The following is a 20082-nucleotide window of genomic DNA, read 5'->3' on the forward strand; positions in this document are numbered from 1 at the left end:
TTGGCACATGACATTTATTTGTAATCTTGAACATGCAGTGTAAGTTTCGTTAGATTCTGTGAGAATTCATTTTCTTTTTTTACCAGAACTCAAGTTTATCTTTAACATTCATTGAGTTACCGCGATTTCTAGTGTCCATGGAGTCAAACGCCATTGAATATTCATTGTCTGTGCTGTGGAAATAATTGAAACAGTGAGAATGTTGGTCACGGGCACATCACATCCCAGCCCATCTTTTCTAGAGATTTTAGTCTTGAAATTTTCCAGTCACACGCCCTTCTAAATAATCATAAATGCCCAAATAATTAGCAAAATTTATGGAAAAATCACCTTTTTCCGATTTGAAAACGCTCTTTATAAGTTAAAAAACATTTTGTAGATGAGATTTCTGTCAACTTGATCAATTGAAATTTGAGGGTGTTTTTTTTGTACCGTGGTAGCCAGTGATCTCCTTTTAAAATCAAGTTTTTAAACACGTGCTGCCCCAAAATCCAAAATATAGAAATTCACTCGAAGGTTAATCATGTTATATGTGATACTGGCACTTTTTTTCTTTGGCCCAGTTCATCCTTGTATTTTCTAAATATTAATGACACTTTCCTGCACACGAGAGCTTTGCTCCCTAATAGCAACACAAAGCTTTAAATGATAGGCAGTAATACAAGTTATTTGACACCAGACCCCGCACCCACCCCCCACTCAGTGTTATTTAGGGTACACGTATGCATGTTCCCTCCTTTTGAAAAACACCCCCCCCCCCCCCCCCCCCCCCCTAAGTCTGGTGTGTAAAGTCAATACGGGCCGATTTTTTGTGTGTTAAAAGCCAGACTTTGCTGCGTGAAAAGTACCCCTTTACCGGACATTTTTTTAACATGCATGCGGTCCCCCGTTCCCGGAGTGAGGGGCCGGGCACCAGACCTGTCAATTATTTGTGTCAAAAGCTGATCAAGTTGATCATCAGGAAGAAGACAAGCCCTATTCTAACACTGATGCTTCAGAATCTCAAGTTTGAAAATTTCTTCCTCAGTACCATGGCATTTACCTGTTGGATTACATGTACCGTAGCTGTCAAGAAGGAAGGTGGTCTTTTTTTAATAGTCTTGTTTGCATGAACCTTATTTAAAAATATCAAAATAATCGGGGTCTTGGGCTTAATTTTTGATGTTCGGTGCCCATGTGGATGTCCAAGTGCTTCTTAGTGTTGAGCCATACCTGCTAATGATATACCTGCTATATTGGATGTTCAAAAGGATAGGATAGTGAAAAGAAACTGGTAATTCATGGTTCACTTTTTCAATTCAAGGTATTTTATTCACTCATTGTAGCCAAAAGCTAAATTACAAATGAATTTTACAGAATTTGAAACATTAAAAACATATCAATTTCGCCAACAATCCCCCTCATCCTAAAATGATGAAATTTCCACTTCTCTTTTTCAGAAAGAAATCAATGAATTCAAGAGATGGAAATGTCTGGTCGGCGCAAGCAGAAATCTCCACGAAGATTATCAGAAGACCTTGAAGACCTCAGAGACCTGCCTCAAGAACAATCTGGAGAACAAATGAATCAAGCAGATAATTTAATTACAGGTATAGTTACCATTTATCCTCTTCAACTTGCTGTTTAAAGGCATCGTTTAACAATGTTAAATTTGAGATGCATGGCCCTATGTGTTATCAGTTTTTTTTTATATGGTGTAATATTGAAGCCCTAAAAAAATTGTGCTTCAAAATGATCAAGAAGTGCCTCAAAAAAGTAAAAAAATATTTCAGTGACCGGTATTACCTTACTTATTTTCTTAATAGACTGTACTGTTATGGAAACTGTTAGGAAAGCGCAAAATTTGGTTTCGATTTCCAATCATAAATATCTTGATAATCAGACAGTCATGGGGTCCCTGACTGACCTACATGTAAAGGTTAATAATTATCATTGCAGCATGAGCTAAATCCAGGATTTTGTTTCAGAATCTGAGGCAACGTTAAGCTGAAATCTTTCGCCCAGAATATAAAGCTGGTTATACCTTCATCAGATTGTCTTTGTGGAAGATCCACCCATAAAACAAGGAATAGAAAATGGATATTTTGATCTTGAAAATTTACAGTAGTTACTGGTAATTCAGTTGGCATGGAAGGGACTAAACTTTCTTCGACAACCACATGTATTTAAAGACATGGGCAGCATTCCACAGATTCGTCATTAGTACAAGCTTGCCAACAATCCTTTGAAATGTTTGCATTAAATTTAGCACATATTATTTTAATGGGATGTCTGTGAAATTGTACCTATGACTATCTTTTGAAACGATGCCCATCTGCCCAAAACGAATTAAAGATAGCATTCCCCCCCCCCCTTGAATCACTATTTCTCACTAACACATTTAGGCGAGAGAAACTAAATGTAAGGACTTTGTGTGTCTCCCCATTTCTATACACTTGTGACTGTAAGTACTGTAAAGGGATCACTAAGAACAAAAGTTATAAAAGCATGTTAGACATGATTTTCATTTCCCAGAAATGTAGGTCCTTTTCATTATATTTGTTCATGATGAATTAAAAATATCTGTATCCTTCCTGGAAAAAGAAATGAAGATGAAAACAATTTTTGGGGGTCTTATTCACCTCATTGTTTTATTATTCATCCTGCATCTACCTGTGCATGTAATAGTCCTAAATATTCAGGAAGCGATTCAAACATTTTCCTTTTTGCCACACATCTGGTCATGTGAATGAATGAAATTGCTGTTGATACAAATTCACAAAGTTTCTTCATGTTGCAACAGTTACTGTTTTTGGCTCGAAAGTCTGTGAGTGGTATACTATACCGTATTATGATAATTTTGTTTACCCTTTTGTTTGTAGAAATCAAATCTTCCTTGTGCCACCTATGCAATTATGAGTTTTCTGGGCCCGGCCAGCTGGCCATCCATCTCAGATACGTCCACCAGCAGATAGCCCAAATTTCACCCAAGGTCAAGAAGGCGTCAGAAGGTCAAAGTTCAAATGAGAAAGTAGCAGAAGAGGGCAGCAGAGATGAGTCAGAATGTGAGGCCAGATCTAGTCCGGCTCTGCAAGGTGAGTTTTAAAGGCCCACTGCACTACTTGTAGCTACTTGCGCCCTCTATACAACAAACAGTGCCTAATCGGTGACCATTGATCCCTTTTTCTTATGTTAGTTGAGAGCTGAGTTAATGAGATAGCCACCTGTCAGTGACCTGGCTGGGTGGTCTAATCCCTTCTGTAAACTAGTACTGACAAACTTTAAGAGAAGGGTGGTTTCCAGTAAACGTAACAAAATAATATGTGAGCTTCTTTTTATTCCTATTATTCTTATTATGTCGAAGAAAACAAGTAGCAATGTCACATGTTTCTTAAATTGCCACGTATTCCAAATATAACTGATTATATAATTTGAAAGTATGGTTTGATCTTGGATTCCACATGTTTGTGTAGTCGCATGTACTCATATCTGTGTGCAGCCTTTTTACCAGTTTGTGCTTCCAGGCAAGCTTGAGCCAATATCTTGTATATATTATTTTTGTAGATCCCAAACCTCACAGTACACAATTATCAAATGTACCGGTACTACAAAATGAACCAGGGCTAAATGCAGTAAAGGGCCACCTACAACACTGAGAGGGTGGTTGCAGGGGTGAAGTTAGAAATTTGGTTGGTGTTGAAAATTAACTATAGAGTAATTGGCGGCGATGTGTGGGTCATACAACCTGTATGGTAGAGTAGGGCATCATGATCATCGGCATTAAACAGCCAATACCATGCTGTGGGTTGGATGTTTCATTGTTGGTATGGTCCATCTCTAAGCCGGAAGTTTATTCCCCTCCTAAATCCTAGCTAAGCCTGCGACGTGTACACGGATGTTACATGTACTCGTGATCATACCATATCAGTCAGTGAAAAAATACACGGGGCTGGGGGCGAATGAGCCCCCGAAATGCCCAAAAGAGCCCCCGAAAGTCATAAAAGAGCCCCCCAAATTTGCATAGAGTTCAATGCAAAACAAGTTAAAGAGTGTTATTTTCATGCAAGCAAGCTTGAAAAGTAGCCCCCACAATTTTTTCCCCTGATATCAGTCTGGCCATCCTTATCTCATGTGAGATTTTAGCCAACCCTATGGATTGGAGAAGACTTTCATTTTTCTTTCTGTCTTGTAGAGAGGTCTTACCATATCTATCATTATGGACTAGTGCAAGTCACTTGTATTTTGGTCTATATAGACTATTACAGCTGTGCCATGGACCAAGCATGGCTTGTAGTAAAGTATTGTGCTGAAAAGCAGTACTAACAGAAAAGATAAGTGCTTCAAAGATGTTTTAAATGTTAAATTGCTATTTTCATTCTTTGGCAAACACCAACTATCCTTGCATCATAAACATGTAGTGCGTATCCCCCCCCCCAAAAAAAAAGAAGGTATAATCAAGTAGGGCTGCGACGAGTAGTCGAATGCTCGAGTACCCACACGGCAACTCGAAGTAAAATTGCTTGAGTTTTTGGAGACGAACCTGGGATACTGCTCCTGTGGCAACAAAAAATTAAAAAATTAAAAATTAAAAATTAAAAAAATGTAAATTAAAAAAAAACATGGCGTCCGAATATTCGAGTTTTCGCTTGTAAGCCTGGGAGTGTACTCGGATACCTCATTACACGGTTGTGCACAGCCTTATAATCAAGGAATAAGTAGTACATGTATGTACCTGGTAATGAGATGTTGTTTAATGCGTATGTTGTGTCTTTTCAATAAAGTTTCTCACAAACGTGCAGATGCTCAGGAAAAAAGACATAAATCCTGACTTTCATTGAATAATGAGCAAGAAATAGCATTAGGTGTGATTTTTAAAGTGTATGATTCCTAGACAGGCCATTATACTGCGTACATTTTAATTAAATTCTATTTTTTTTAAATGAATCTTTTCCATACTGTCACGCAATATGGCTTTCTTTTCAACAACAGCCCAAACAAGTTACAAAGCACATTACACCAGCAATGCTGTGTAGGCATGTAATTTCTACACGTACAAACATATTGCTCTATGAGTACTTCATTTGAAGTGTATGAGATATGGTAGAAAAAATGTATACAATAGTATTTTTTTTCTCATTTTCTATAGACTATCTTGGCACATTGTTAATGTGCAGGTAGCTATCACATCGTATTGATACGATCAATAGGCATGTAGGTAGGTGCAGGGCACTTATTCACAATAACGCTATATTTATAGCAATGGTATAGCATGCATCTCTCTGAACTTTGTACTCTGTTTAAAACTTCTTTTCAATAGAGTCTACATTGTATAGTCTTATGTGTATGTGCCCTGACAGTCCAACTTCTAATGGACCCTTAAAGGTAATACAAAGTTTTGGGAATTTTTGAAAGTTGGATGGTGGTGATTCTTTTCAATTTTGATATATTTGGATGCCCCTGTGGATGTTATAAAATCACTAGAAAATTTAGCCCCTAAAACAATTTGCTTTCGAGAAAAATTGAATATAAAAATTTACCGGTGCTCCCGGTAAATTCTGATAAATTTCAAATAGCGCCGTACGGCCGTACAATGGTAGCTGCGACCATGAAATTTTCAGAATATGTAGTTGTGATATATAATTTCCAAACGGGAATAGCTAATCGGTCGATTTTAGTCAAGAAACATTGTTTTATAGCCTAATTAATATATTGACCTGGAGAGGGAGCTATACAACATAAGGAGTTTATTATTTATAATTTCATAACTTTAGGATCGATTTCAACTGCGACAACGATCCCTGAATATTGTAGGGTCGCATATGCTTCCAATATGTTCATTTGAACCAAATTCATGACCCAATACCAAAACTTTGTATTACCTTTAACGTTATTTTTAAAGGGAGAAGGGACTTAAAGAAAAACTGAAATTTTATTCCATTTAGGGATGGGAGCAATTTTTTTGCACTCTCAGTATCTGCATTCAGTCAAGTCAAACCTGGCTATTAAGGCCACCCAAGGGAAACTTAGAAATGGCCACCGCAGACAGATGGCCTTTCTAGACAGGTTCTACAACGCACATTACCTAGTTTAGGGACACTACTAACTCTGGTTGTTGTCGTTCGCCTGACTTCCGCCAGTTAACAGGGTTCACCACGAGAAGGTCAACAACTTGAGCCCCACCTAGTTAAGGGAGACAAAACCCATGGCCACTATCGGACAGGTGACCTCCATAGAGAGGTGGCCACTAAGACTCCAGAGTGAAACTTTTTAGACCTGGACTGCCTGGACTATTTCTGTGCCGCGCACCCAAATCAGCTGAGAAAATAACACACCCTCAACACTAAAACGGAGACATTTCTTGCCTTTCGTTCTTTCCTTGACTGTTTTTTTTTTTTTGGAGGGGGGGGGGGGGGGGGGGGGTTGGCTAGCGCGATCTGTGTGAGATGGGTGTTAAAGAGAGGAAGACATAGATGGTTGAAGAATTTGAAATATAAACTGACAGAATCTGGACTAACCAGACCTCTGTTATGGCTTGTTCTTGTAATTTTAACTGTGGCATTTTACCACGACAGCTTGTGTGTACTAAATGAATGGCAAACGTAAATGTAACGGTCCTACGTTTACTCGCTTACTTTAATATTAACATGATTTGTAAGGTACACAAATTTGAAGTTGAGCTGTAGAATGTAGATAGCTCTTTTTTTTCAAGAATAAAGTTTTATTTGAACTAGAACATAATTTTGTGTTTTGGGGGCACTGTTTATGCTGTCTAACCACTAACCAGCCTTTATTGTGTATAGGCACCTACCAGAGAATTGAGCTGATTTCTATTTTTGTGACAATTGTTTGTATTGTGTAGATAGCGGCCTTGAAAAATGCATTATTCAGGAGTTGAATACTGTCTGTCTGATTCTGTCTGTTTCCGTTGACCTGCTTTTAAAACCCTCCTTTCCCTCTCTCTTTCCATTCTTTTTCCATTCTTTTCTCTTTCTCTATGTATTGTACTCTTGCCAGATATTGGTTTTCTCTTTTGTTCTCTCTGTCTCTCTCTGTCTCTCTCCTTCTCACTCCCTCTCTCTTACCCCAATTGGCTCTCTCAATTTCTCCGTGGCATTCACCATTTTTATTTTTCTCTGTTTCTCTGTCTTTCGCTGTCTGCCTTCTCAATATGTGTCCCTTGGCCCTTTTCCTTCTCTATCATTTCCTTGATATTGCATCCATCTGCACTTCATGTTCTTCTTTCAATCTTTCTTGATAATTTTGGTTATTTTCTTATCATTTTCATTTACTAACTGACTTTTATCTTTCACAGCTCATGCACCATACATAGTAGACTTGCATGCCATTTTTACAGTGCCTTACTGCTGAGAGCCATTCAAGCATTAAGTCTTTGACTACTGAACTCTCCCATTCCCATAGGCTTTGATACAGAAGCCAACTGGTGCCAGCAGGCAGTTGGTTAATGACAAAACTGATTAGGGTTAATGCCCTTCTGGCTTCATGGAGATGACATGAACCATGTAAATAGCTTGTTCTGATTGGTCCAAAGTTGTGGGTGAATAGATGTAGAGGTGTCATGGTATAGTGGTTCTTTCACTTGACTCTGCTCTAAGGGTATAAGTTCGAACCCAGCTCAGTATTCACATCTTTTGATACGAACCATGTACTTGTAGATAGCTTGTTCTGATTGGTCCAAAGTTGTGGGTGAATAGATGGAGAGGTGTCATGGTCTAGTGGTTCATTAACTTGACTCTCCTCCAAGGGTGTAGGTTCAAACCCCAGCTCGGCATTCACATCTTTTGATACGAACCATGTACATGTAGATAGGTTGTTCTGATTGGTCAAAAGTTGTGGGTGAATAGATGTAGAGGGGTCATGGTATAGTGGTTCATTCACTGGTTCTTTTGATACGAACCATGTACATGTAGATAGCTTGTTCTGATTGGTCAAAAGTTGTGGGTGAATAGATTTAGAGGTGTCATTGTATAGTACTTCATTCACTGGTTCTTATGATACAAACCATGTACATGTAGATAGCTTGTTCTGATTGGTCCAAAGTTGTGGGTGATTAGATGGAGAGGTGTCATGGTAAAGTGGTTCATTCACTTGACTCTCCCCCAAGGGTGTAGGTTCAAACCCCAGCTCGGCATTCACGTCTTTTGATATGAACCGTGTACTTGTAGATAGCTTGTTCTGATTGGTCAAAAGTTGTTGGTGAATAGATTTAGAGGTGTCATGGTATAGTACTTCATTCACTGGTTCTTATGACACAAACCATGTACATGTAGATAGCTTCTTCTGATTGGTCCAAAGTTGTGGGTGATTAGATGGAGAGGTGTCATGGTAAAGTGGTTCATTCACTTGACTCTCCCCCAAGGGTGTAGGTTCAATACTCAGCTCGGCATTCACGTCTCATGATAAAAACCATGTACATGTAGATAGCTTGTTCTGATTAGTCCATAGTTGTGGGTGAATAGATTAAGAGATGAAGCATTCACTTGACTCGTCATTTAATAAGGGTGTAGGTTCAATACTCAGCTCGGCATTCACGTCTTTTGGCAAGGCATTAATCCACATTTGCCACTCTCCGGAGTCCAGCCCAACTTTCCATCAAGGTGTTAAATGGGTACCTGGCAAGATTTATTCCTTGAAATGCTCTGTGCAATGATGTCAGCTGCCAGAGTTAAAGGGGGTGTAGCATGACGAGACTATGTGTCATTTCCATGGCCTGACTCAAGGCTGATCAAGTATGATACAACTAAGGACGACGCGACCACAGTATTTTCTTTGGTCCGATTCTCGAACACTAGCGTAGGCTGACCGTTAATCAAGTCTGTTTGTTTACGTGCAGTTGTCCAAAGAAGTCGTAGATGACGTTAACCAGTATTTGCCATGCTACACCCCTTTAAAGCCAGCCTAGGGTAATAACCTGCAAATTCATTTGGAGCACCTAGGGATGTTATATCGTTATGTGACAAGAATGGTTTATTAGTATTACTAGATGTAGGGCTGGGAGTAAAAACAGATACCCAGGGGGTTAGAAATGTCTAGTTACTTCTCTCTTTTTTTTAAGTAGATGAGTGATACATAACATCATCTGAGCAGCAACAAACTAATTTTCTTTGCAGGAACTGCTGGTGTAACTAGCTGTCAACAGTTACCTGTCTAAACCTGAATTAAATAATCACAATAATCAAATATGAAGTCATTTTAGGAGCTAATAAAAAATGATTGGAGGGGAGACTATACTTTTACCGTGATCCCCAAAGTCATATACAGCATATACATGATCTGATGTAACAACTGATTATGACAATGTGAACCACGCCATGGGTTTCACAATTGTCATGAGAAGTAAATATTTGTATAGTATGCTCAAGTTCTGTCTCTTCTGCTCTCTCTCTCTCTCTCTCCCTCATACTGCTCGTGCATATATCTATGGATATATTTGTTTTCTTCCTGAATAAATAGTCTGTTATATGAATGATAATTCATGTTTGTCTGGGTTTTTCTTGTTTTTTTTCTCCAGACAATGCAGTATTTGTTGATGGGCAAGCAGCGAGAAGGAGAATGTATGTGCAATCTAGCATGCCAGATGATCGCTATATCTGTAAGTATAGGGGTATGATGGGGGGGGGGGGGGGGGGGGAGGCTGATTAGTATCTGTAAGTATGGGGGAGGGGTTTGGGGCAGAGAAAGCAAAAGTGTTTGTGCAAGTACCCCTAGCACTCCTGATGATTGCCATTTCTGGAAGTGTAGGGATAGGAGACGGAAAAGGGAGAGAGAGGGTGGTAAGGAAGGGAAGGGGAGGGAGGGAGAGGGAGCAAAAATGTTTGTGCAATCTTGCATGCCAGATGGTTGCTTTATCTGTAGGTGTCCTGTGTTTGGGTATTATTAGGGGGGGGGGGGAGGTGGAAGGAGGAGGAGGGATCAGAAAGGAAGGGAGGGAGAGGAAGGGGGATATGAAAGGGGGAGAAAGGGAAGAAAAATGAAGAGACCAATAGAGGGGGCAGAGAAAGAAGGGGAGCATACAAATAGACAGAGGGAGAGACAGAGAGAGACAGAGAGAGACAGAGAGAGAAGAGAGAGGGAGAGAGAGAGAGAGAGAGGGTCGAGGGGGGGGGGGGGAGAAAGGGAATCACTAAATAGGTAGGATAGGTGTATAGTAGTCAGGATAATGAAACATCTAAAGTTGATAAAAAGGATACTTACAATACCGATAGCCAGAGGGAGGGGAGACTAGACTAGACAGATGGAAACACAGACGGAGACATTCCTGTAGACAAACATATATATGAGCACAAAGACAGGTACATCAATGATGAATAAACATAAGCAGAGAGAGAACAAATAAAAGTATAATCTATGGAAAGAGAGGGAGAGAGAAAGAGAAGGGGGGAGAGAGAGAGGGAGAGAGAGAGGCTTATTGATAGAAAATCACTAGGGCAAGTACATAGTATAAGGGATAAATAAACATCTAAGCACATAAAAAGAGACTACAATACACAGAGAGAAAAAGAGGGACAGAAATAGAGAAAGCCAGCATTGACCACACAATCAACAAATATATTTCAATGTAAAGCCTTAAACATAGACGATACTACTTCAAGTAAAAATAACTTTTGGGGTGATCAATACAAAAGGCTCCAGGGTTGCGGAATCTTTACTGAACCCATTCAAGTAAAAGTAGGTTAAATTGTTAAATTGTCACCGAATATGGGGGAAAAATGATGATGTGGCCTGTTTGCAGCCAGAAGGCTGTTATCACATTATTTTATACCTGATACTCCTTTATACAGTTGCATAGTTAATGCCATTCCGGTTCTAAACAGATGGTTTCATCCGTGAAGAGCAAGAAGGGCATTATTCGTTGATCTAGAGTTAACGCCCTTTTTGTAGAAGTATACCTACGTCCTTCTTGAACTCATAGAATCATTGCTTAATGGTATTTCTATGTGATAAGGAATCCGGGCTAACTCGGACCCGGGACATCTCGGCCCGCTGCAATAACAGTCAGTCTTTTTTTCATTTGACCCTAATCCTAACTCTAACCCTTACCCTATCCCTACCCTTAAACCTAAACCTAACCCTAAACCTGCAAAAACTGACTGTTTTTGCAGGGACCGAGTTTTCCCGGGTCTGAGTTAGCCCGACTTTGTGATAAGAAGCTGAAATATAGACATATATATGCCGCTCCCTGTAAACATAATTGACGTGGTGAAGAGGTGTTGTTGTTGAGTGGATATGTCACCGGACTGTGGATTACAAGGCCCGCGGTTCAAGTCCCGCCGCGGCACTAATTCCTTTGGCAAGACATTGATCTTCATTTGCCACTCTCCACCCAGGTGTTGAATGGGTACCCGGTAGGATGCGAAAGCTAATGTGGTTAGGTTAGCAAGTGTGCGCTTGTAAAAATGACGCCTGACTGGAATGCTCCCCAGGGAGTGGAGAATGTGCATACATTGTGTGCAGGTAAGCCTGAATCCAATGACCGGGTTAATAATAAACTTATCTGTAAAGTGCTTTGAGAGGGCCTTCGGTCCTGAAATGCGCTATATAAGAACGAGCTATTATTATTCAATAATACAAAAGTCTCCAGGGTTGGGAAATCTCTCATGAACAGCTCTCCGGTAGAAGTAGGACGAGTCATGATCGCACCAGGTATCGAAAACAGAATAATCATGAACTCTTCATGAAAGAGGTCATGGCAAACGGGACGTTATTTAATAGTTCTTCTTTTATGTGGCTACACACAATACATTCCGTACCATGGCTATAGAAATGTATTCTGCACCGATTTCAATAGCTTCTACATGGTACAATAGCTAATGTGAAATATGGTCTCTGCTTGTTAAAAGAAATAGGGCTCCTGTAGATATGCATCGTTAAGCCTTTTAAAATACCTTTGCATGGTACAACCGCCTAAGCCTACTTTTGCTGCTTTCATAAATTGTTGCTTTTGAAAATCAGAGAGTACGTAACAAAGTAGTGTGGGTTCATATCACAGTATTAAGAATAAAAGAAAGAGGCCCACAGGGATGAAATATGTCTACCTGCGAAATATATAACAGCGATGGGCCTATTGTTGTTCATCCCACTGCGCTGGCCAAATGCATCCATGCGTGGATGCTGATGCATATAACGATATATTCAGCAAGGGTAGTAAAAAAAAATTGGTATAAAGTAGAAACACGCCACAGTCCCCTTTTACTTTGCATGCTACTCAGCGAGTCGGTCTAGTTGCTGTTGCTTATCAGGAGGTTATGGGTAATTCCATATTGTGTTCATGCATTCTTGTAATCTGTTTTTGTTAGAGGGAAGAGGTGCCGTGGTCTAGTGGATATGTGGCTGGACTGTGAATCATCTGGTTTGTGGTTCAAGTCCCGCTGTGGCACTTGTAGCCTTTGGCAAGATATCAATCTCCTTTTTGCCACTCTTCAGCCAGGTGTAGTAAATGAATGCCCGGTAGGAGGAAAATTCAGAAAATTCAGAAAATTCAGAAAATGCTTGTGCGCCTTGTTCATGATAGCTGTGCTTAAGCTAGGGTACTAATATGAAGGCAGGGCCCTCGAGGATAATCAAGGACCTAAAATATAGATTGTCATAACAAATCAATGAAAGTGAGGAATTGAGAGACTCTCATCTGAAAATCCTAAGAGGTAGACTTTTTACGATAAAAATTTTGCCATCGTCAAAATTTCATTTCTATCTCATTCAGCGATTCATTTTACAATAAATAAGGATCCTGTAAAGCCAGAATTTTTTCAGACGCTAAACTTTCATGCGCTGTTAATGATAACAGCTTTTGCTTAAGTTGAAACTTGCCCAATTGCAAATTTTTAGTTTTTTAAATCCGAATTCCACAGCATGAAGCTTCTGTTGTGCTGTGTTTTCTTTACTTACAATTGTTATCTTCTTTTTTATCCTCCCTTGTTCTCTTTTTTTCTTGTTGCTGTCTAGATTGTGAGGAATGCAAGGAGCGTTATGAAGGGGAGTGTCCTCTGCACCCCTTCACCATCATCGAAGACAAACCGGTCCCTGGGGAGTGCGAAAACAGGGCCAGATTGACCCTCCCTGATTTCCTCTCCATCCGTCAGTCGGGTGTGGAGGGGTGCGGGGAAGGGGTGTGGGCCGAGAAACACATCCCCAAAGGGGTACGCTTCGGTCCCTATGCAGGGGAGATTGTGAGCAATGATGCCGGCTACTGGAGTGGATTTGCCTGGGAGGTAGGCCTGCTATGCTTTTAACCCTTTGATTACTAAATTCTGTCATTCCCATTGGTTTAGTACAGGAACAACACGGTTCTCGCAGCAAAGAATTAACAAGAAATATGTAACTTTTTAATCCTTTAAACCATTAACTTTTTAGGCACCTACCTGACATCCTGTTAGATTAAATACTAGCATACACGTTCTTATGTGCTTTAATGTCTAAATATTTGGTGTTGTGTAATGGTATCTCGGGTGCTTGATCTTCAAGAATCCTCTAGCTTCATTCCTTGAATGCTTGAGTGCCTTATCATGGTAGTTCGACTAAAGCCGGGCTGATTATTTCATTACAGGGTCCTCATGGAGAATATTATTAATACTAACGAGGGTCTTCCTGGGATATTCAATGAAATTAACTTTATATACTCATCATTTTTTTACCAGAATTCTACAAAGTCTTGAGGAATATTTCTTCAAGGAAGAAGGTTGCAGAGAGTCCAAATTTCAGGCTACGTCACCTCTTGGTGTCAGTCTTTTTTCAATAACCATTTATTCTCTGCAACACTTAGGGGTGGACGATGTTAGTTTGATGTTCTGTCGTAGGGAAATTAGGGGAATTGAGGGCGATTAAACTTTGTGCATGGGTCATATTTGGATATCTTATAGATAGAATCTGCTTTGAAAGGGACATGTTACTGTGGGAGAGTTTGGGCGTAAGGCAGGGAGTTGACTCTGCATGATGGTTTACTTCATCTTTAGGATCTGTTTGATCAATGGCTTTGACTATGATGCTTTCTCTGTAGATCGTGCTTGATGGATGGCGATATTTCACGGAATTATTGACATGAGAAGTCTAGTATAGGGTATTATTATTAATTTGCACAAGAACTTGTACAGGTTGTCATATGCAATGCATGTAAACGAGTAAATTGAACGTAAAACAAGGCATGTGATGATTATGTTGGGGCATACCGATGGAAAGTTCAACAATAAACCTTACAGTTTGTTTGTGTTGACATCTTTCAGATCTGTGTCCAGGGCAAGGTGATCCACTGCATCGACGGGAAGAATGAGAGGAAGGGCAACTGGCTCCGCTTCGTCAACTGCGCGCGCAACTTGTCCGAGCAGAACCTGGTCGCCTTCCAGCACCTTGGGGAGATCTACTACCACACCTGCAAAGCCATCGAGCCTGCCACGGAGCTCTTGGTCTACTACGGGGAGGAATTCGCCAAGAAGCTGGACGTTGTTTCCGAGCTGGCCAGCCTTATGTATGACTCGAGTAAGTCAGATCAAGGAAAAAATTATTCAAAAAATTTGGGGGGCTACTTTTCAAGCTTGCTTGCACGAAAATAACACTCTTTAATTTGTTTTGCGTCGAACTCTATGCAAATTTTGTGGGCTCTTTTTTTACTTTCAGGGGCTCTTTTGGGCATTTTGGGGGCTAATTCGCCCTGAGCCCCATGTATTTTTTTTCCCTGAGTCAGATACAAGAGCGATGTGTATGCGTGAATACCTCTGAAGATGTTGCAGGAGTCATTAGCAGACCTGCCAACCAGTACGATTTAGTCGTATTTCGTACAATTTTTAGAAGCAAATACGATAGTACGATTTTCCTCAATAAAATATGATTTAAAAAAAAAAAAAAAAAAAAAAAAAATTCTGTGTGTATGTGCCATTTTCAATAGCAAAATGCCCATTCTGTCCTTTCAAGTATCACATCAACAATTTTGGGATGTTCATTGGTTCATCAAATACAAAAGATGTGACAAAATCATGCATATTTAACCAATGATCCATAGAAAAATTCTTCCTGTATGTAGGAACTGTAAGAGGCATTGATCCGCGTAACAGTCCCTGTTTATTTTTAAGAATACAACTTTTGTCAGTAAAATACAACTTTTGGGATTAAAGAATACAGTTTTTGAATTCCAGTGGTTGGCAGGTCTGCAATAGGCCTGATTTCACAAAGGTGGTCGAAAACTAAACCATAGTCTATAAGCTACCAATTTACTTTGGTTGGCCAAAAAGGTGAAAAAGAACATGAACAAAACTGTCAAAGTACAACCAAAGACAAACATGTTTTTGCCTCCATTTTTTCAAAAGCTAAACGATATTTATTGATTTTTTCCCTTTGTGTTATGGACCCTTTTAGCCAAAAGTGAGAAATCAGAGGCGTGGACCCTGGTTTGAGTTTGAATTTCAGTCATTGTGTTTTTAGCTGGTCAGATTGTCTCCTCCATTTCCTAATAACAATACTTCCAGACCAATTGGTCATTTTCGTAATGTAATCAATTATATTGCATCTAATCTCTTTGTTAAGTGCCTCGTTACAAATGGTTTCATTCACCTGTTACAAATAATTGTATTTCAAAAGTCAGAATGCAAATTGCATACATTGATTGTTGCTAGGTAGGACACGCATTATGGATTGTCCTACCTAACAACACCTAATGTATGCAATTCACATTCTGACTATTGAAATATAATTATTCATAACAGGTTGATGAAATCAATTGTAACGATTGAGGCACTTGACAATGATTTGTGCATTAAATTTGATTACATTAAGAAAATAGTCTTTATTGCAGGAACGAATTTCAAACATTGTGCAAGTGCAAATCAAAGAAGGAAAATGAGCTAATTCACTTTTAGGTCGAAGATGAAAGTCTGCAAATCTATTTTGCATTTGATTCAGTTTGTAGTATTTTCCATTAGAACCCCTCTAGAGGATAACAAAGAAAGCTACTAGTATGCATAGGGCACTTTTTTCATTGACCTTCATAGGTCAAAAGTCAAAGTCTCTGAGGCCAGTAGAACTGACATTGAAATGCTGGTACTGTTTAAATTTTTGAGAATCTCGCGAGAGATTTCATCATATCTGATTGAGAGTTTATCACAGTATTTACAGGGTAGAAGGTGAAAGATCATTGGAGTGAAGCTCAGAGAAATAATGCTATGATCCCATTCTTGCAATATGTCTGACTATATTAGTCAGATATTGTGAGATTGTGCCATGTGCTTTGTTGGGTCATGTATTCTATTGATGTGAGAACTGTGTGAGGTTGAAGACTTGGGCATCAAATACTAAAATACTGAGCAAACATACTGATACTAGCTGTCCCAAAAATTTGCTTTTACAGAATCTGGAACATACAAGTGTGAGTTCTGCGGTCGACTGTTCACCATTGCCATCTACCTTGCCCGACATCTTCGTTACTCCCACAACAAAGTCATGAAAGGATCTTCCACCAGTCATCATGTGGTCAAGAGCATCGACAGACAGACCCTTGCTGCCATGGTGGCCGAAGCTGAAGCCATGACACGGTTTTCCAACAACGAGGCTTTCACAGGTCAAAGGTCAGACTTCGGCAGTCATGGTTCCGAGGCTAGAGATGGGGATTCAGAGTTAAGAGGTCAGGGTTCAGAGGTTACAGGTGAGAGTTCGTATGAGAACGGAGGAGAGAATCCCGTAGAGCAAGCACAGATGAGTGAGAGCTCCCCAGGTTATGAGAATGGAGGTCAAGGGTCAGAGTATTATGATACAGTAGGTCAAAGGTCAGATGAAGAGAGTGAGAGGATGGGTGGTTATGTCATGAGCAATGGCGAGCCAATGATGGATCTAAATTTGCAAAGGTACGAGGAGTATGAACGTAGTAATGGAGACAATGTTTGGGCGGAGATTGAGGGACCTAACAAGGGTGGTTTAGAAGATGCAGCAGGAGGTGGGAAAGCGTATGTATGCGGCGTGTGTGGACAGCAGTTTGCTCTTGAACTGGTCTACAATGCTCACATGATCACGCATAGTGTTGTAGATGGACAGAAGTGTGAGTTGTGTGGCGATCTGTTCCCAACAAAGGAAGATCTTGAAGGGCATGCCTGTATGCAGGGCTCAAGAATGGCTGAAAACGGAAACAACCAAAATAACGTGGATGTCAACAAGCCATTCCTCTGCAATGTTTGCGGCAAACGTTTCAGCCATAAAGAGTACTTGCGCACGCATATACGCATCCACACGGGAGAGAAACCCTACAGCTGTCGCTTCTGCGATAAGTCCTTCACGCAAGGGAGTGCGCGCAACACCCATGAAAGGACCCACACCAGGATCAAACCTTTCATGTGTGACGTGCCGACTTGTGGGATGAGGTTCAGAGATGGCAGTCATCTCCGAACTCACAAGCGCATCCACAGTGACTCCAAGCCATTCCAGTGCAGGTTCTGTGGCAAATGCTTCCTCTTTGCAAGTCAGTTGATGCAACACGAGCTTACTCATAGCTCTCTAAAACCCTACATCTGTGGTGTTTGTGGACGAGGTTTCAATCAGAAGGCATACTTGCGTGTGCATGAACGTTTGCATACTGGTGAGAAGCCTTATCCATGTAGAGTTTGCGGGAAACGCTTCAACCAGATGACATCCCGTAATGTCCATGAACAGAAGCATGGCAACTGGGGTATGTATGACTGCAAGAAGTGCAGTCTAAGCTTCAAACGAAGCAGAGACTTGCTTCGGCATGAGTGCAGTGGCATGCATGGGGGAAATGGCCTCCCAGCTATGCTTATGCAGCAGCCAATTCATCCTGCCCCGATGCAGCAGCGGCAAGTATTCCCGTGTAGGCAATGTCCTGAGGTTTTTGCGTCTTCCTCAGAACTGCAACAACATCAGCAGTCCCATGTGCTGCGCCCCTTCTCATGCGACATATGCAGCAAACGTTTCACGCACAGGAGCTACCTGGAGATCCATGTCCGGATCCACACCGGGGAGAAACCCTACTCTTGTAAGTACTGCGGGAAGACCTTCAGTCAAACCAGTTCTAGGAATGCGCATGAGAGGATCCATGAAAGGATTAAAGCAGCCAAAGAAGCTGAACAGAATTGCAAGCAAGCGCAGGAAGCCTTAGAGAACGAAGCTGCAGAGATAGCACATGGAGAGAAGGAAGGCGAGAAGGCTCCAGAAACGAATAGCGAAAATTCCACTGTGCCAAATCTTCCAGTGCGTCAAGCTATCCAAAGCTGTCGTTATTGCAATAAAACCTTCACTGATGCTGCCTTGCTGGTCAGCCATGAGCAGACGCACATGCGGCCAAGGGATCATATCTGCGGTTTTTGCGGGAAGGCTTTCAGCAAAGGCCGATATCTGCAGATTCACGAACGCACGCACACGGGCGAAAAACCATACCAGTGTCGGTACTGTTCCAAGCGTTTTACCCAAGGGAGCTCTCGTAATGTTCACGAGAGAATACATGTAAGAAATGGGGACTACAAACTGAGCCCCCTGTCCCCTGTAGATCAAATGCCAACGCCTAGTTCAAACGTTCCATATGATACCATTCCAAATTACAATGCGCAGAATCTATTAATGGACCAGTCCAACTCTGCCTTGCGTCCACTGTACAACTGTAGGTTCTGCAGCATGCGCTTTGACGACACAGCTGCACTTGCCCACCATGAGAAAGTGCATGGTATACGACCCTTCATCTGCAACATATGTGGAAGGACTTTCACACAGAGTCGCTACTTGCAGATCCATGTCCGCACGCACATCGGTGAGCAGCCTTATCCTTGCCGCTTCTGTAGCAAGCGCTTCTCCCAGTGTAGTGCCAGGAACATGCATGAACGGATCCATACGGAGTTCCGACCCCACCAATGCCCCGTGTGCGGCAAGTCGTTCATTGTGAACAGCGCCCTGCAGAAGCACCTTCAGAAACATCAGTTCGTGGGCAATCCTTCCCTGCCCGGGAGTGAGAAAGCTCCACCACCGCAAAACATGCTATTACTCTGATGAGGGTTGAACCCTTTCACATATGTATTCACTGCCTTTGGATGTTTGTAGTTCTTGTGTTTGCTCTGTGTCAGAAGGTGAAGACTGGATTTACATGCCATGTAAATAATGGTTCCATATGGACACCAAGAAGAAGCAAGGATCCATACAAGAGAGGTTGCAGTTTGCCACTTTACTTCACAATCAAACAGAGCCCCAATAGATTGACAGAGGAAACACACCCTTTGTTTAATTGGAAAGAAAACAAATTCTGTCAAATATCTCTGGCAGATTAATATTTTCATGCAGATGATGTCCCTTATTATTAATATAATCATATCTAGCTTTTATACAAATGTCTCTAAGCGCTTTACAAATATACTATTACCCCGGTAATAAACATAACTGATTCAATGAACCCTTTTTGGCTCTACGAAGGCACTTGATCCCTTTAGGCCTGCAGGACTTGTTACAATTATAATTTCTTAACACATCGATACTCAAGTTGCAAGGAATACAGAAGAGAGACAATTGATCAGCCAATATGTCAAGTTGTCACTCTGAACCATATGCTATGCACACAATAATACTGCCACATTTACATATGAAATAACCCATTAAACACTTAAAGTCCAAGAGAATTAGGGAGGCTGGAGTCAATGAAAAATCAAATCATATCCTATGGGTTATTGGGGATTGGTTGAAGGGTTCAAGAACTTTAAGTAAGTACAGGACTTTGCTGAAAATATGTAGAGGTTGATAGCTCGCATCTTGCCTGGTATGTTACCATTTTTTTAAAATAATTCATATTTTGTTCTGAAACGTTGAACAACCCAGGGGATGGGTGATGTTAGGACCACTGTGTGTTATTTTGATGAGAAAGAGAGAGAGATAGAGAGAGACAGAGGTGGAGATGGAGGACAGGGGTATGGAGAGATGATTAGAGGAGTGAGAGAGAGAGAAGAAGAAAGGAACAGAGAAAGAAAGAAAGAGGTTGTTCGTTCGTTCGTGCAAAGAATATCAGGGAGTAAAAGAAAGAGTTGATAAGTGAAGACAAGATAAGGAGATAGATGGGATGGAGAACGTCAATAAAGAAAGAGCAGCAGAGAGAGAGAGAGAGAGAGAAAGTGGGGTAGAGAA

The 20082-nt window shown here is 40.8% G+C and overlaps 1 protein-coding gene across 1 annotated transcript; it reads left to right on the top strand.

The window, feature by feature from the left end:
- Nucleotides 1-1539: 1539 nt before the first annotated feature.
- Nucleotides 1540-19759, top strand: LOC115920998 (zinc finger protein 585A-like). The gene is made up of 6 exons (XM_030977874.1): nt 1540-1589; nt 2862-3074; nt 9509-9589; nt 12940-13205; nt 14214-14466; nt 16328-19759. Exons 1-6 carry the CDS (start codon nt 1562-1564, stop codon nt 18961-18963), a joined length of 3477 nt encoding a protein of 1158 aa, XP_030833734.1. The 5' UTR covers nt 1540-1561; the 3' UTR covers nt 18964-19759.
- Nucleotides 19760-20082: the final 323 nt, after the last annotated feature.

The sequence above is a fragment of the Strongylocentrotus purpuratus genome, unplaced genomic scaffold, assembly GCF_000002235.5.
Source record: "Strongylocentrotus purpuratus isolate Spur 01 unplaced genomic scaffold, Spur_5.0 spur5_scaffold_1, whole genome shotgun sequence".
Classification (NCBI taxonomy): domain Eukaryota; kingdom Metazoa; phylum Echinodermata; class Echinoidea; order Camarodonta; family Strongylocentrotidae; genus Strongylocentrotus; species Strongylocentrotus purpuratus.

Coding starts and splice junctions, on each gene's coding strand:
- LOC115920998 (XM_030977874.1), top strand. CDS start 1,562: ATGAATCAAGCAGATAATTTAATTACAG. Junction 9,590..12,939: donor GCCAGATGATCGCTATATCT/GTAAGTATAGGG, acceptor GTTGCTGTCTAG/ATTGTGAGGAATGCAAGGAG. Junction 13,206..14,213: donor GGAGTGGATTTGCCTGGGAG/GTAGGCCTGCTA, acceptor GACATCTTTCAG/ATCTGTGTCCAGGGCAAGGT.